An 18,706-nucleotide genomic window follows, 5' to 3' on the forward strand; every position below is an offset into this window, starting at 1 on the left:
CTTCTCTTTCCAAGTGCACAGGGAAACCAAAAGAATATTCCTGCTTAAAACTGTGAACAAAAGCCTTAACTGAAATTCACTGTTGTAGATTGCAGTTCTCTGGAGTCTGATTTGATGTACTTTTCAGAATCCACACTTCTGTGGCAGCTCTTGATGCAAGCAATGCGATATAATAAGTCTTCTGTTGACGCACAGATTGTGCTGGTTTTAAATGTAGAGTCAAGAAGAAAACTTGAGCGATGGAAGGAGAAATAACAAATTGGGCCCTGAGGTTGCCTCCCTTACACGAGAAGCACGAACCCACGCCGGCGCTGCAGGGCAGCGGTTCGGAGCTGGGCCCGGCACAGCCTGAGGTGTTTGGGCGGGAACGGGGCCGCGGCCGCTGCTGCCTGAGGGAGGCGATGGCGGCGGGGAGCGGCCGTGAGGAGCCCGCGGGGCCGGGGCCGGGGCCGGGGCCGGGGTCGGAGCTGTTCCCGGCACAGGGGCGTTGGGGTGGCCAGGAGCCGGCGGCGCAGGTAGGCCGGAGAGGGCCGGGCAGGCCGGGCTCCGTGCCCCGGGGTGGTCGGGGCTGCTGAGGGTTGAAAAGCATTGTGTTGCTTTACATGCGGTCAGTGCTCATGGCAGGTATTTGTTTGTTTTTTGTTAGCTCTGTTCACACAAATGCGTGCTGGAAAGTCACGAGGAAACTCCCAAACGTCTGAAGAAAAGCCTTTTCAAAATATCTCTTGACAGAATTTTCTATGGTCTTTGCTAAAATGTGTGAAAGCTTCATGTGCTGCCCTTTGGTGGCCCAGAATCAAAGAAACAAGTGTTTGAGAGGCTTGTGAGAGTTAAAGATAAATACTACCTTTCGTGAAAGGAACAAAGATTTGGAAACCAAACCAAAAAGAGCTTATTTCCCTTCCAGAAAAAAAAAAAATCCACATTCATCAACTTTTCTTAACCAGATTTGGTAATTCTTCTCAGGGCTATTACCAAGGAGAGGATGTGGAACATTAAAATATTCTTCCGTTCTTGCTTTCATGCTCCCCCTCGTGGACTAAGCTGTCAAAATTAATTTCAAGGAAAAATATTTCTGAAGTTCCCTCTGTTCCTTTACAGATCCAGTTTAAAATTCTGAGAGGACACAGTGATACAGTGAGCTCCTGTCATTTTTGCTTTGAAGACGCAAAAATACTTTCATGTTCTTATGATAGAACAGTGAAGCTCTGGGTATGTTACGAATGCAGAAACAACAAATAAAAAGAAATCTTAAAGCTGAAATCAAACAAGGAATGTTATACAGGCCTGAAGACTGAATCATCAAGGAGTCTTCTGAAGATACGTTACTGAAGTTTAAAAATAGCAACTGTAAATGATTTTGCAGTCGCAGATAAATAGTAAAACAGCTATTCTTTGACATTAAAGCATGACTCTTGTAAGCATATGTAGCATGTACTGAATCAGAGCTCTAGTTTATTAATATTTTAAAACTGTAAGTTAATATACAAAGCTTACTCTTTTTCTCCTGAAACTTCCTTTTCCTGAGTTGTTTATGTATGTGGCTTTTTGTGGAGGAGAAGTGGAAGTTAGGGATCACACAGTTGTTAGCAGTGTGGCTGTGGTGTTTTCTTACTTGTCACTTGCTCTTTCCTTTTGTTTAAATCTTCATTTGCACCCTTTATTTTCTTGCTTCTTCAAGTTTTATGTAGTTAGCTGAGATTTCCCTAAAATTCCAGCCACCCTGGACAGAGTAATGGTGAGATCTGAATGCAGGAATTGTACAGATCCTGGGTGACCAAACCTAAATTTAGTCTAAAAGATAGCTTGGGGACATACAGTTATGTCAGCCCTTGCATTTTATGCAAGTAAATGACAGTGTAGCTGTGGTAAATTGATTGCAGGCTTTGAGATCTGGCTTATATTGCACAGTCATGACTTGCTTCAAGAATTGGTAAAGAGTTACAGTAATGCCTTAATATGATAGGAATACAGATGAAACAGGTTTTCTGCTGTAATCCAGACATACTGAAAAAAACCAAGAACCCCAGAAGTGTAAGAAGTCCAGGCAATTTTCAGGTTAGCACCGTTATAGTATCAAAGAGCTGTCAGTGGCTGGGTCCAAGGAATCAGGAAGTCCAGAATGAAAAAAATCCTATATTATAATGATCGGTTCCAAAGTAAATAAATGTGGATTTCTTAAGCAAATATTATAGATAAAAATAAGTGTATCTTGATGTGTTAGTCATGACATTTACAGTTTAATAACTGTCAGATTGACAGTTCCAAACATTCCTGCTTTGTCTGAACTCAGAGCTAGAACTTGTGCTTTTCTGTCTTTAGCAAAATGTTATTCAGCTGTCCTAGATGTAAGTAAACTGAAATCAAGACCCAAAAGAAAGACGATAATTCATTATATTTTTAAGCACAGTAGATCCACGAATGTTCTTTTTGCTGGAAAGGCTCTAATGTGCCACTTACTTGAAGTGTGGAAGGATCAATCTGTCTAATAATGTGATCTCTATAATTTTAATCTAAGAAAGATTCGTTCGACAATTGTTGATCAATACTTACTTTTAACAATGTCTAAAAGTGTTTGCCTGAGTACTAGGAAGTTTCTGATAGCAATCTATAGGCAAGATGATGTTCATTTCTTTTGATAAGCTTAATTTCCCCCTCTCCAGGAAAAACTGAAGCTATTAGAATTCAGGAGAGTGCGGAGGACTTGGCTGAGGGGTGGGGGTAGGCCAGCCCTGACAGTTTCACTTTGGAGTTTTCTGTAGTTTTTTTTCCTTTGAAAAAGTAGAAATCACATGATCGAGTGTACTGAGAAAGCATTTGAAGTTCTTCTTGAGAACAGACAGTATCTCACTGATAGTCCACACATCTTTTGGAAAACAAAGATTAATAGGGCGCACCTCAGACAAAGATGAGATCAGTCTAGAAGGGCAGCTGTGACTGCAAGGCTTTTTTGACTCAGAATAATAGAACAAGAGCACATGGTAACTTTGATATATTTGTTTTTCCTTTGGTCTTAGAGACATTCCTAGTGGTTGTAGTGTCAGTTGTTAGGTCTGTAGTGCATTGACACACATCAGAAAATATGTGAAAAAGTGAAAAATTAATTTACTGTCTGTCCAATTTTGTCTGTTATGGGGAGGTGCTGGGTTAGCAGGAAAGCTCCTTCAAGTGAAAGTCCTTGCAAGGAAGCGGCTCTAGATCTGAGACTGGACAGTTGATGTTTAAAAGGGGAATAGTAATCAAAGGTGCAGATTTTATTCTCATTTTGAAGAGAAATGAATGAACACACACACAATAAATGGCGTTGATGTTTCCTGCTTCCAGACTGATTCCGAAACTTCTTGACACTTACGCAAACAAAAATCTAATTGAAATAATTGTGTTAATTATGGAAATAGAAGATTATCTACCTAGATAGAGGTATGATGACTGATCCTGTGATACTTTGGTCTGTGAGTTACTCTGCATGTCAGCAGTCCTCCTGGTTTATTTTGTTTTTATGTTTACAGTTGGCATCATCATCAATTTGTAAAACTCTGTATTTTTATTTTATTACTAAAGACCTTCAGGGCTTCACTCATGGGTTAGACTTCAGTATGCTTTGGACATTATACACATGTGACAAAAAGATAGCGCCTTTCTGAAATCACTTAAAATCTCTGTAACAGACTGAGTAGACAGAAGATGATGAAGAAATATAACTGCCACAGGTTGCACCAGGAGACGTTTAGATTCAATATTAGGAAAAATTTCTTCACTGAAAGGGTAGTGAAGCACTGGAACAAGCTGCTGAGGAAAGCGGTTGAGGTGTTTAAAAGACGTGTAGATGAGATTCTTAGGAACATGGTTTAGAGGTGGACTTGGCAGTGTTAGCTAAATGGTTGGACTTAGATGATCCTCCAGGTCTTTTCCAACTGAAATGATTCTATGCTAAATGAACCAGTAATGCAGTATGGGTCATGATCTCAGCACTTCAGCAATCTGTTGATTGCTGGTTTAGGAATCACAAAGCAGGCATTTAAATGGGATTTTGTATTATGAGAGAGATTTCCAGTTATTTATAGGTGCCTCCTTCAAAACATGAAGGACAGCAAAGGGGAACTCATCAAGTTTGAAAATGCGACAACTGAGTGACAAAGGCTGGCATCAATGGTAGGGCAGAAGGGAGATGATGTCTGGGGAAAAATCGCAAGAAACTTTGTATTTGAAGGCTTGTGTTTGGTTGGGAATAGGGAATCCATGGAGGAACACAAGCAGGGAATGGCATAATACAGGCAGTAAAAGGAAATCTGTGGAAGCATTGCACATGGTTACAAGCAAGGGAGACTCTATTTGTGAAGAAAATGATGTTGCAGCAGTTGATGCAGGGGTGGTCTTGGGATTTTGAGTTTTAACTATGTAAATGAAAATGGAAGACTATATATTAGTTCATTAAGAAAGCCTTACCAGGTGTTAGGTGTGGACACGGATGTGAGAGTCTAAGGAGAACTCTTTCCAAGAAATTTCTGGTGAAAACTGTTGTGATGGGAGGGAGAATTTTATCTAAAATAGAAGTCTGGGTGCGATAGATGAAGGAACTCTGCTTTAGTCAGTCTTGAAATGAAAAGGAGTAGTCGCTGAGATTTTAAGAATAAAGTAAGGCTAAGTTTACTGATTTAACAAGTTTTGTTTTCCCTTATTTTGTGATGCTTTGTATGTTTTTACAATTTAGCAAAGCACTTCCTAATCAAACTCATTTGGTTTTATTCAAGGATGTTGAGGAATGTTTTCCTGTTCGAGTTCTTAAAGAAGCACACACTGCCCCAATTTCTGAGTGCAACTTGACTCCTGATGACAGAAGGTGATAATTTTCTATCTTAATGGTATTGGTTTTTGTGATTTCACAATTCAATTTCAGTGCCTGCAGAAACAGTACAGCATTTAGAACAAATAAGTTACTTCTTCAGTCCTTCCTGTGGTTTCTTGACTTGTACTTTTGTGCTCCATTGTAAGTCATTCTATTATAATTTTGTCTTACATTTCCCTGCCTCCATATGCTCCTCCTACTTACCTCCATCCTTGCACTTTCATTCCTGCTCTCCAGACTCTGCAGACTGTTTACTGCCAGACCCCTTTATCCACATAAACAACCATAAATCTCAACTTGTTCTCACCTACAATTTGTACGGGAGCTCTTAAATCTTTTCTGGTTTGCATATGATGTCTTCTGAATTTTATTGTCTTAAATGCACGTTGGAGTAGTCTGATTGATAGATTATGGCCTCTTTTAGGGCAAAGGGCTTGTCTAATTCTGTTTCTGAGTTATATGGGGTTGGAAGTCCATCTTTGCCGTATGTTCCAAAAGAGGTATATAGATATGTATCACTTGTATAAAAGAACAACAATGAATTAGCCAAGGTTCAGGGGTTCATCTGTCAGTGGAATTTATACCTTCATGAAAGTTCCTTCTGTCTGTATTGTTTATTAATATTCTATAGCCTTTCCATTAAGCCTGTCGTGTCAATTAAAGAAGAAATGCATCTTAATCTGGTGTCAATCTGGGGACATAATAAGTAAAACAACTGCAGCATATATTAACATTTGGTTAAGTAGGTCATGCAGTGCCTCCTGGAGCGCTATGTCTGGTATGTTTTATCATTAAGTCATAGTTTCAATCAATTTTTATCAGATTGTGGAGCTGACTGATCAGTTTTTTGATCACTGAGTGGTACACAGGCTATGTTGCCTATGGCAATTGTGTATATTTTTGAAAATTACTAAACGGTAACTAAAATGCCATTGTGTGCAGCCCTGGAAATAACTTTCCAGTCAAAAATGCTACCGGTTCATAAACTTCATGTGGTCTTTTGCATTACATGTTTCTGCTTAGGAGCGGAGATTGTGTTGGTGGCAGGAAGCATACACATGTGGAGAAAATAAAAATATTTTAATAGCATAATTGTAATTTTAGTTGCTAGAATGTTAATGCATCAAATTTCTTAGGCAAAATGTATAAAAGTGATGGTTTATGAACTTTATCAAAATAAAAAGCCACAATGGTAGTATAAACACTTGTTACATCCAGTAACATTCAATATACATATTATTTTAGATATTTTGGAATATTTTAATAAAACTGTGTGAGGGAAAAGTTTTTGACCTCACATTTAGTGGAAACCTGCCAGTTTTAGTAAACTCTACTGAATAGCTTTGTTGTCTAATGTGTCTGCTGTGTTTGTGCACAGCAGCGTTTGTGGTAAAGAGTTACCCAACAACATAACCACTGAAAATCAAAAAACCTACTGGCAAGAAGACTTCACATTCATTAAAGAAAAGACATCATAATGGCTTTAAAATTATTCTAATGTTAGAAATAATTAAATATCTTGTAATAGATGAAATGAAATTGAGTTGACTGCTTGCACTGGAAATTACATTAATGACATTTTTATTATTAATTTCTATCTGAAATATAAATAATCCTTTTTTCAACTAAGCTGTGCAATAATCTTTGCTGTAGCCTTTAAATATTCATATAGATTATAAATTAGTGGGTGTGAGGATGTAAAATCATGGTCAGAATTAAATGCTGTTATTTATTTTTAAAAATACATTCTTATACATTAAAACATTCATTGCTATTTTCATTAACATCATTTTTAGGGTGGTAACATCATCATATGATAAAACAGTCAAGGCTTGGGATATGGAAACAGGAAAAATGCTTGTATGTATCCTTTTGAATGCATCTTGCAGAAGGTACAACTGTAAAATTCAGATTTATTGCTTTGTTATTGGTAAACAAGAAAACACAACATTCTTTGTTAGCACAATATAATATAGGTAGGGTAGGCAGACTTGATTTTTAGTCGTGATTTTGGTACTGATAATTGCTTGATCTTGGGTCAGTCTCTTGATGAACGTGTCTCAGTTATTTCAGATACAAATAGGTATGACAATAATAACCTGTCTCAGAAGATACATTTAAGATTAATTAAAGTAACATATTAAGATCTGAACAGAATGGCCTTGTCTAATTTTAAGTTTATTGCTAATGCAAAAGTAGAAAAAATTGATATAAAGACATCTATCAGCTTTTACCAAAGCAAAGTGGAATCAAAAGCCTTCTTTCTGAATCTGCTTGCAGATTATAGAGCATCTGCTGTAAAACTCTCTCTAACCCTCCAGCGTGTTTGTAAAACCTTCTGTTTTCTCTTTAGTGGACAGTAGAACATGAAGGCATTGTGACTTCATGTAATATTTCTTGTGATGCTAGATATGTGGTATCTGGTTCAGACAAAGGAAATACCATATACATTTTTGATACAATGAGTGCAACAGTAGTGGCACGCATCCCAGGTAAGACTTTCAACTTTTACATCTTGTTTATGCATCTCTTGAGGTTTGGTTTATTTTTATTTCTTACAAAAATGGAGAAAATGAGTTCAGTTCAGTTCAAAAGTCCTTACTTGAGAAAGGCAAAATAAACTTATCTGTAAGACATTGAACCCAGTATTTTTCAGAATAGGTTTGTAAAAAGGAGATAATGGGCCAAAATTAGACCAAAAATAATTATTTTTTTGAAGGTGATTTCACTAGTGAGTCCTCAATTCCATGAGGCTGCCACTCAGGATTGCTAGTTAGGGAGTTTGCCATTCCTGCAGAATCAGCTTCAAAATATATGAGGAGTTTTAGAAATGTTAAATTACCATATGGTAGCAATATTACTGTGAATCAGAGCCTGATGCTAAAATCATTTGGATTTAAAAATAAAAAGTGCAACAAATGGATCATAATACCTTTATTAGAACTGTCTCTGTTAGGTGACACTGTCAGGACATACTTCATACTTGTTTACATTATTTTAATGGACCTATTTACATTCTCAAAGTATAATTACTTGATTAAGTGCTCCCCAAGAGCCTGAGCAGTTAACTGTCATTGGAATTATGGGGCCGCACTTCTGAACTTGTTTCCAGGAATGGAGCAGAGAAATAAGTTACTACAGGGCAGGATGTGTATTTCCATTGTCATATGTTGAGTACCTGGGTACAGGTTTGTATTTCCTACTATCTGCAGTAACTCTGGGGCCTCTCATCAAGAGGCAGGTGAGGAGGTGTCCTGGCCAGTGAAACAGAAAGTTTGAAACTGCAGTGGTTTGGAAATAGACTGATGCAAAGATTCTGTGGGTAGTTCTGCCTTTCAGACCTCTGTTCTGAGGTCCAGATGTAATTATTCAAAATAATGAGTAGTTTAATGTGATGTTTTTTCTATAGGTCATCACAGAAGTACAATCACAAGGTGTTGTTTTGACCCTGATAACCAAAGAGTGACTTCAGTATCATACGATAAGTCCATAAAGCTATGGGATATGATAGCACAATCCACCTCAATTACAATTAATGAGTAAGAAACAATACTATAGTTAATTATCCGTGGCATTATTTGCATCTTTCACAATTATCAGTAAGATTTATGCTAAGATTTGTACTAGAGAAAACTAATAATAATTGTTTAAGTAATACACAAGCAAATAACGTATATAGAAAGTGTGAATAAAATGGTCTGCTGAAGCTTCCTGCTGTAAATAATTGAATAAATGCATTTTGATTACTGTAAGCATTTCTGGTGCTATTTTTTAGAGTTTCTAGTTTCTTGGATATATATAGAAGCAGAAGATAGCATATGCAATATGGTACTGCAGTGTAAACTTCCCATTCTGATTTCTTCTAATTAGGAAAAATGTATAATCATTGATGAATGAGGACATAAAATATTACTTAGAGTAGTGAAGTCTTTAAAAACATTATGGAGTGAAGCAAAATAATACAGAGGAAAAGGAGAAAATATATCTAGATATTTGGAGTTGATAATTAATCTCAAGTTCTTCCTGAATATTTTGTGATAATGAGGTTTTACACTGCAACCAGATCACCCTTCATAAAATTCATGGGCCTCAGAGCAACCACAGAATGATCTACTCTGCTCCTAATGAGCTCCACTGAAGACCTCACAGACTTGCAGACAATCTGTTCCGTTGCCTTGCTGTGTTGATCACTAGGAAGATTTTCCTAAGGTGGTCAATTTTGACTGCAGCTTAAGCTCATTTTTCTGTTTAGATCCACTTCAGACATAGAGATCAGATTATTCCCTTGTTTTCTTCTACGTATTTTTATATATCCAAGAACTTGTGTTACATCTGCCGAGTAATCTTTTCAGTAGTTTAAACTACCCTTATTCTTTTAATGTTTAATTATTATTTCCTATTTTACTGACCATTCTTGTTGTTGATCTTTCCAATTTGTTCACATTGTTCTTACGTTATATGGCTCTATAATGTGAACAGTGGTCCTCCTAACTGGCAACAAATAGAAACAAGTTATTACTACGTGCTTCTCTGTGGATCTGCCTCTGTTCATACATCCTGGCTTGAGATTTACTCTTTTTTGACAGCAGTCAGTATTTTTTGCGTCCTTTTTTGCAGAACTGTGATATAGTTCATTGTTCCCACCCCTCATCTGTGCAATAGATTATTTATTTATATGCTACTACAAAATGTCAGACTTGGCAGAATTGAACTGATTAGGCAGTTCAATGAGGCATTGATTGAACCCTGTAAGAATCCTACAAACTGCAGTGACAACAGCATTGTTTCCTATACAGACTGTTATAACCCTTTTATTTTCTTGATATTTTCCTCAATTTGTGAAGATAATTTTGGATTTTAATCTTCTCCCTTATATAATTGCAGACTTGTCTTTGGCTTAGTTTTGTTTCTGTACTCTTTACCTCATTATCTACATCATTAATGGAAATATGAAATAGGACTGGATTCAGGGCAGATGCTGTGGGCCCTAGCTCATTATGTACTCTCATCTTCACAGTGAACCAATTATGGCCACTCTCTGAGTGCAGAGATCCTTTTTCCAGATCATTTTTCCTTATATGCTTTTGGAGAAGGTTGTGCCAGTGCCAGAAGCCTTGCTCAGCGTGATCTCCTGGGCCTTCACATGCTAAACTCTCATATCTCTCACTGAAGTCAGTAATACAGTAAAAACATTATGTCAATTTAGGATATTGTTATCATTTTAAGAAGGAAGTATGCAACAATAGAGATGTCAAATCAACCATTAAAATATCAGTGGCTTTAAATAAACTCAACCAATCTAGCTTTGAATTCTTAAAACAATAATCAGAGAGAGAGTCTGCCTTTAAACACTGTAATAAAATTGTATTTGAAGGATTAGGAATTACTTTGGATGGGAAATTCAATCTGCAACATTGTAATGTTTCTTTTAAATTGGAGCGACTACAGCATTGTTTCCTGTAAGAGATGCTCATAATCCTTTTCCCAGTGTGGATTTCAGCAAGCACCAGAGTCCTCACCCAGTTCTGGAACATCCAGATTTCTTTTCTGATGGGTACCACTGCTTCCAAAATTAGATTTTAGTTTAGAATTGTTTAAGCTTTTTCGTCTGAACGTTTGAGTTGACATTTGCATGTAAAGATAGATGCATGCTATTTATTTAAGGAAAAATGGGTGGCTTTTTTTTTTTGGTAGTTTAGTAAAATGTGGCTGTATGGTAGCTGCTGAACGATTTCTTGTTAAGCTACATTAAAAAAAATAGCCAGTCACTTAACAGCTAGGGTTCAGTCCTGCACAATGATCTGCTTCAATAAGGGCTATAAGCCTGTGCTGGCTGTGAGGTTGTAAGCAGCTCCAGAGACTTTACAGAACTATTCATATGGTCAAAATTCAGAACATGCTTATGATGCTTTACAGTATGGAGACAGAGTGCTCAGAGCTGCGAGATGCTCTGTGGGAGATTTGTAGGGGTTATGGAAGCTCACTCTTCCCATATTCTTCATTTGTGTTTCAGGGGACACAGCAATGCTATCTCAGATTGCTGCTTTACCTCTGATGGTCATTACTTGTGTACAGCATCCTGGGACAAAAGCTTAAAAGTATGGGATATAAAACGAGGAGAATTTCAGTGTCATGAACCCATTTCCTTGAACCAAGGACATGAGGGTTCTGTAAGTTCCTGCCTTTTTAGCCAAGATGGTGAGTTATCTTAATACTAGCACATGTTGTATCTCAGCACTTAGGTATGGGACATCTCAGGTTAACCATCACTCTGATCATGTAGATAATTAGTTTATTATTTCCAAAATAATATGTTTAATTATGAGAAAATGATGTCCATGTAAATTGAAGCTGATGATCTGCATTCTGTCTTAACCAGGCAACTGGGACACTTGCTTCATTGATATAACCATCAAGAGATATAATAAAAAAATAATAGTGGAGTAAAACCACAAAACTGTGTTAGAATAGAAACTTAGCACTTGTGGATATTCTCCTGATATCAGTTAGTTGAAAAATATGTTCAGTAAATACTGTACTGACCTGTATTAATTAGGAAAATGTGTCTGTCTTTGGTAGTACCCCCCAAAAGTAATGTTACTTCACAGCTCAAGCAACACATGCAACACTGTACTTCTGAAAAACTTTATGGATTTTCTCAGCTACACTGATGGAGCACATAAACTACCATGCTCAAAGTTCCTGATATTTGTGATTAGTAGCCTGATGGGCTGTTGTCTTCTGCAACTTCACATCTGAATAGTCCAGTAAAGAAGATTCCTGAACTGGTGGCAGCAGGTTAAAATCTGCACGCATAGCCAAACAGTGATTCTGAGTGAGGCAACTCAAATAAATAAATAGCAGCTCTAGGGGGAAAAACCTACCTGTGGCTTTGAAGACATGCAGATGTGGATAGGCCTATGAATATTGGAATCTGAAAGCATGCTTTCCACACTAACCTCAACTTCTTTGCTTTTATTCACATTTGACCTAACAATTCTGAAAGTATCTTTCAACAAGTTATCTCTTTAATTTTCTGAGTAAACAATTTTTTTCCCACTCAATTGTGTTTGCTAAACTTCTGTATCAATATTTACAAAATTAAGAACAAGTAGCCAAAAGGAACTTCTACTATCTTGTTAAAGCATGACTAATAGCTAATTATTCAAATTCTCTTATACGGTCTGACTCACTGTTAGAAGGACCCTCTTTTATTAGTCTGTATGACAAAGCAAAGATAAAATATAGCATTCTGATTTTGCATTTCAGCATCGCTTGTCGTGTCTGGCGGATATGACAAAACTATAGCTATATGGGATACAGATGCAGGCTATAAAAAGCTAAGCTTAAAGGTACTGAGCTCTTATTTGGTCACTAGTTTGATGAGAAGGTGCAAAATGTATTGCTGGTTTAAAAGCATTGTATATTTCATTATCTGACAAATTCCCTTGCCCGTCCTCTTTAGATACAGGCAGGAATATCTCCTGGATTTGTGTGATTTAATTTCCTACAACGCTCATATTCTTATACAATTAGCTACAAAGATATTACCTTTGTCAAGTTAGTTGATAATAAGCTGTTACGTTTTTCTTCTTATGAACAAGCTCATTATGAACAAACCCACCTGGAAGATCTTAGAAAAGACTACTTTCCTTCTAAACCTTGGGCTTAAAAATATCTTTCAGTTGCTGTCACGTTCAAGATAGCATATGAGAGAGCTCAGAAGCTTGTGCCTCACACCTATTACCTTGAGTGTAAACTCGCCTGCCCTCCATAATTGGAACTGTATTGATTAAATCTGTTAAGCTGTAACAGTATGTGTTCTCCACCAGCATCAGTGCTTTACAGAATACAACCACTGCAAATTTCCCAGTTCATAGCACTCCCTGTAACTCAGTTTCCCATAAAAAGAAGGCATCTGTTTAAAAGCTAATATCTTTGTAACTATGAAGAATTCCCATTTAGTATTTGTGCTTGGTATAATTATACTCTGGGCTTGTAACTAAATTTAAAAGCATGTTTTAAATATTCTGCTACAAACCTTGTGTTTTATGTATGCATGTTTGACTGCTTCTTGGTGCTGGAAAAGTACATGTTCATCTTTTTATCATATTTCTCAGGTGTGGCATGTGTCTATCAATATTACACCATGCCTTCCTAAACTCTAGGAACTTTATCTGTTACTACCAATTTTGTTTGTATAACCTTCCTAGCTGGAGTAAATAATTCAGTCATTAATTTTAGATTTTAACCTGTTTCTGTTCTTAACCTCCACTCAGCTGTGCTGCTGTTGTCAGCAGGAGGGTATCCCATACAGCTGTGTGCCTTGGCTGGCTTTCAGAACTCGTTTCCTTCCCTTAACATGGGAGGAGGCTGCTGTCTGTTCCCACAGCTCTTGCCTTCATTATCATGTGATAAACAACCTCAAGGTTTTTTTTTACAGTTCTTTATTAAACTGTTTAAAAAATAGGAAAGACCTGTACTTAAATGGAGCTTAAACCCATAGTAAGTGTATAGTTGCCATTCTTCTGAGGGCTGTAACTGGTGGTCTGCTTACCAGAGATTGTAACAGCCATTCTTTTCAGGTATATGTAAGAAAGTATGAACTTCAACATTTTTTTTCTTGACTGGACATGAGGCAGTCTAGATAAGAATTGTCTCACTGCATTTCAAAATGGATTTATAGTACAAATAGTTGGTTTTATTATAATAAAAATAATAAAGTTTTTTTTCCTTGTGTTATAGTTAAATTTTGCATTATTGTAGGGCCATTGGGACTGGGTAACAGATGTTGCAATCAGCAAAAACAAGGAATGGATTCTTTCAGCCTCAAAGGTAATCACTAACTCCTGATGTGCTTTCCAGAGCTATCTTCTATATGGACACAAAAGATCTTGTCCCTTGTTTTCAGCTTTTTTAAAAATGAGATATAACAATGATAAAGTTGCTCATAACAGTGTTAAGTTGTAATCAGTATTTACCTCAAGTAATACAGAAAAACCTTAAAAGAGATTGATAAGTATGTTTAATTTTGTTATTTTACAATGTGCAGGCAGTTTAATAGTTAAAGATTGTTTCCAAAGACATGATGGTATTTAAATGTGAGAGAGTGTAGCACTCATCTGATGAGATGAGATTTCATCCTCATGGAAATTATATATAAGTTACTCTTTTGGTAATATGCAAATGCATCAAAATAATTAATCTTTTTCTCAGGATTCTACTTTGAGATTGTGGAATATTGAAAAGATGAATCATATTCCTTCAGTGATAGACACAAGAAAAGCAAGAGGCTCAAAAATTGCTCAGGTGCTGTCACTTTGGGCTTTTTAGCCACACCTCATATTTTACTCAGAAATAAATTTGAGTGCTAGAGGAAAGCTGTCAGATTTCTGGGCTGAAAACACAATTTGATTGTGTTCTCTCTGCAAAAATTGTCAAACCATTTGGGGGGGTAGGATGTAGAAATAACAGTACTTTTAAAAATTTATTTTGGTAAGGACATAAATTTTCATATGCAGGTACTTTTGTTTGTTTTAGAAAACACAGTCACATATGCATACTTTAAAAAAATAAACTTACTTGGGTTTTCTATACTTGGTGCTTCTGTGGAGTAATTGGCCACTTATATAGGAGTGTTACTAAACCAAGGCAGGTAATATGCAGCAAGTATTCAAAAGCAGTGAGCAGCTTTTGAAGCTTTTAAGTAAGTTTTATATATGTGCCAGCAGTGCAAAGGTCTACATTGCTAAAAGTATCAATTAACAGAAAATTGAGAATATGGTTAAAATTGTTTTTGCAATACCTAAAGCATACCAAACAACCAGAAAAATGTCTGTCTTTTTTTTTGGTGAGTTTCATGAGTAGTGAATTGGGAATAACTTATGTTGACTCTGATAGACGTGGATTAAACTTCATAAGTATGTGTAGTCAAAAGAAAACTTCTTTGCACTGACTACAGTGGGTTAATATTTAATCTAAAATTATTGTTGTGTATCAATTTTCCTTTTATTACTTTTTGTTTCTACATGTCTCTTCTAGTGAGATAATGGCCAGGTTAGGAAAAAAGGGAACAAAAAAAGCCCCAAGCCTCCTAGTGGTAACCACCAAGACAACCACTAAAAACTGGATACCTATTAAGCCATTCACAAAGTAAAATATGATACTGTATTAGTTGAAAAAAATAATATCAGGGTTCACATAAAATATGGTTTTATTCGGGAAAAACCCTCCATCACAGAAATGACTTTTGAGCAGCACTGCCTGTGACAAGTTTACGACAGCTGTACATAGTCAGTGCATCTCAAAAATCATGCCCAGATATACGTGTGTGTATAGAGCTGTACCTTCATAATGAAGTAATGCACACCTGTCACTGAAGTGCCGTTTTTTTGCTATATTTACACCAGTGTGAAGAATGTGAAAAACCTTTCTTATGGCTGCAGTGTAGCGACTCTGAAATTACATCCAAGTGTGTGTTCTGTCGTCTGTCTTCTCCGCTGGGAGAAACTTTGCCATTCCCACCTTCCATTTCTCCTGATGTTTAAATTAATCTAGCAGTCTTGGGATGTCAGCACATTAAAGTATAAATGGAGTGTTTGTGTATCTTTATGCAATACATGTATAAAGCTAAGACTTTCCTGTTATCTGGCTCTAACTTAGTATTCTGTATGAAGAATAATAAAATACATTGTTCTAATCCATTAAATAGCCATGATGTATGAGGTAAAGAGTAAAATCCCCAGGAGTAGAAATCTTATTTATGCTGCGTGGTACTAGCGAATAAAACTACTTGTTGTCCTTTGGAAAATTTTAAACAATTTAAAGTGAATATACTAGTTCCAAGCTCAATTTACTAAAGGAAATGTGTGGATATGTAAATTATTGACAGGTTTCCTTCCATTCTTTAGATAAACCGTTTTTCTTTACTATGGCAAAGAAAGAGTCTTTGCCATCAGCGTACAGCAGAAAGAGTTTTGTGAATAGAACCATGAATAACACCATGATCTTTTTTCTAACTTGCTGCCGTATCCCTTATAAAAATGTTGTAAAGGAGCTTTCAGGCATTGAGAGTAAGTTATGGTTCACGTCTGACGTGGTGCAGCACCACTGAGTTCTGTGCAATAAAGGCTGCCCCCAGCAAGGAGCCACGTATTCTGCCCTTTCATAGGAGCAACCCCAAGAGGATTGTATCTATTCAGTATATGTGAGAGTGTCAGTTAGTGAAAGATGAAGTGTTTCAAAATGTTTGGAAGCCTGATACCCAAAATAGCAGTTTCAGCATTTTTTTCTAAAAGGAAACTTCAAGTGGGGAGAATGGTTGGAACTGGGGATGTGACAGCCTGGAATGCAGTTAAGCTGTGGCATACAAAGAAATCTAAGGAGTTAGATTTCTTCCCCCCACCCCCGGCCTTGTTTGAATTGCGTAGCAATAATTACACTTGAATCCAAGGTTAAATGAAAAGTATTTCTAGGGAATAGTATGTTTTGTACAGATTTATGGCTTTGAATAAGTATTAGATGATAAACTGTATTATTTTCCGCCATTCTTTTTTCCCCTCTGTACTCCTTAATTAAATATTGTTTTGTCACAGAGGCTAAAAGAGAATGCCGTGTCTGTGCTCCTTATATGTGTGGTGAGGTTATTTTTGTGGGGGGGCTTTTAAACCACATAGAATATGCATGTTTTATTGCTAAATTAGTTTGGCTTTAGTTAGTAGTACTGAACTAATTTATGTAAGAAAGGGTTAGTCCTGGAAAAATTGTTATGTTAGAATTGAAAGTGTTCTTTATTTCTTTCTTTACCCTTTTCAGTTGGTAAAATCAAAGCTACATTTTTTTCTGTTGAAACAGGAAAAAAAAAGCAGTTGCTCTATTGAGGCTTGGTTCATTTTGCATTAGTAATGTGAACAGGTTGAACATTGTCTTTTGAATGAATTTCTTTCTGTTCCCCTAATTGAGAAAAACAAGGAAAAATGAATTCCTACGTTCTGGTTTCAATAAAATCAGTAAATTTTATTACGCATTGCTGTTATGTGTCCATTACCATCACCTGATTAGTACTTGGGAGCCACATGAGTGAGCTCATCTCCAGCCCTGAACTGCGCTCACCTGCAGCAGTAGACACATATTTGTGTGCAGTGTTGGTTTTGTGGAGAATTTGATAATTACAATTCATAAGAGGGGAGATTTATCTGCATTTTTTCTGGCTCTTGTAGCCCTGTAGTTTGGTTAATTCACTCGATCCCGGTACTTTCTTGATGAAAAAGTTGTAAGACTGTTTTAGAGCAAGTCAGTGTGGCTGCCCTTCTGTAGGAGTTACCCAAGGAGTAACGTCTATAATCTGGCTGTAAATATGCTTTAGACACCTGTTAAATTGCCAAAGCAATCTCTGTGCTTGGCAGGTTCTGATAGGGCTCCAGGCCCGTGGTCAGAGATGGTCCTTCCCTGCTGACCTGGGCTGCGGACCAGGCTGCGCCTTGGTTCCTGGCGTATTGCTCATGGTACCACCATCCGGTTCTTGTGGTGGCGCATCCTGCGCTGCCCTGCACAGATAGCGGGCTGAAGGGCTGGGGCTCTGAGGGAAGGTGTTTTCCTGGTGGCAGCATCAACTTCGTGTGAAGAATTCTAATGAGCTCTGTAGAAAACAACACAAACCACTTTTTCTGATTATTTAGCTTGTGGAAACGTGTGTATGTTTGGTCAGGCACTCCAGTGTTACGTGTGTGCAGAGATCAGAAAGTGCATAAGCAGTGTGTGCATACGCATATTGTGGTTTAATTTTTGCATCATTATGGATGATTGCAGCAGGTGATCGAGGCCTCATCTTCCCTTGGAGTCTCTTGCTGTGAGCCTTGGGCAGTTGAGACACTGTGGCATAAGGCAGAACTGGAGCCTAACTGTAAGCAATCTTGCCTGAACGTTTTTTTTTTTTTGAAATGCTGACGTTTATGTATTTTCCTTCAGTCTTTACCTGTGCTGACGCCTATGTGCAATACACAGCCCTGCACAGAAGTTCCTCCGGCAGAGCCGCAGCCGCTCTTTCCCCGGCGGTTCAGGCTGCAGCACGAGGCGCTGTTCGCGTGTCGGAACCTCGGCAGGAGCTGAGCGGGACGGAGCCCCATCCTGCCGGCCTTTGGGCGCGGTTCCGGGCGGCGCGGGACCTCGTTGGCAGCGGGGCCTGGCGAAGGCAGGCGGGGACCGAGGCTGTATAGGGGCCGTGCGGAGGTTGAGCCTATCGCCTGGCGCCGTGGCTTAGTTGGTTAAAGCGCCTGTCTAGTAAACAGGAGATCCTGGGTTCGAATCCCAGCGGTGCCTGTGCGGGAAAGGTCCCTTTTGCGTGCGGGGGCTGCGGCGGGGCCGCCCGTGTGGCCGGGGCGGGAGGCGGGGAGGGAAAATCGGAGGAAAACCACGGTTATTTGTACGAAATTCAGGCAGCGCGTTGCGTGCCCCGGGCTTTCAGCCGGCTGCGGACCCTACAGCTGAACTTACATTTCCTCCCAACTCCCTCCCGGGTTTTTATTCATATAGACCCAGGAAAATGCGTCTCACACATCTCTTTTTCTTGTCTCCAGATCTTCAGCTGAAGACCGGACTACTCAGTCCAGCTGACTTCAGTGGAGCTACTGTTGTTCAAAAGCCTCCACAGGATTAAGGCCTTAGCTGTTCTAAGTAAATTTGTCTCCTAAGTTGAGAGGTAGAGCAAGAAACCCAAGAAACATACTCATCAATGGGATTGTGTGAAGTGCTTTAATGCATATGATAAAAAACAAACCTCTGTTTAAATGTCAGAATGCTAGTCGCGCCAAAAAGGCTCTGTATTATTTCTTATGTGAAATTCTACAAAGATAAGCTTCTAAG

General features: G+C 38.0%; 1 protein-coding gene and 1 non-coding gene across 2 annotated transcripts; both read left to right on the forward strand.

Moving 5' to 3' along the window:
- The first annotated feature begins 239 nt into the window (after window positions 1-239).
- On the forward strand, window positions 240-16,670 carry WDR88 (WD repeat domain 88). Its single transcript, XM_065847995.2, has 11 exons — window positions 240-515; window positions 1,102-1,212; window positions 4,752-4,840; window positions 6,643-6,706; window positions 7,200-7,338; window positions 8,256-8,385; window positions 10,860-11,044; window positions 12,116-12,198; window positions 13,613-13,681; window positions 14,063-14,155; window positions 15,256-16,670. The coding sequence occupies exons 1-11, from the start codon at window positions 240-242 to the stop codon at window positions 15,391-15,393; spliced, it is 1,377 nt and encodes a 458-aa protein (XP_065704067.1). The 3' UTR covers window positions 15,394-16,670.
- Window positions 16,671-18,089: 1,419 nt separating this feature from the next.
- Window positions 18,090-18,163, forward strand: TRNAT-AGU (transfer RNA threonine (anticodon AGU)). The gene has a single exon. It is a non-coding gene; the product is annotated as a tRNA-Thr (tRNA).
- The last annotated feature ends 543 nt before the right edge of the window (window positions 18,164-18,706 follow it).

This window comes from Patagioenas fasciata, chromosome 13 (assembly GCF_037038585.1).
Source record: "Patagioenas fasciata isolate bPatFas1 chromosome 13, bPatFas1.hap1, whole genome shotgun sequence".
Lineage (NCBI taxonomy): Eukaryota > Metazoa > Chordata > Aves > Columbiformes > Columbidae > Patagioenas > Patagioenas fasciata.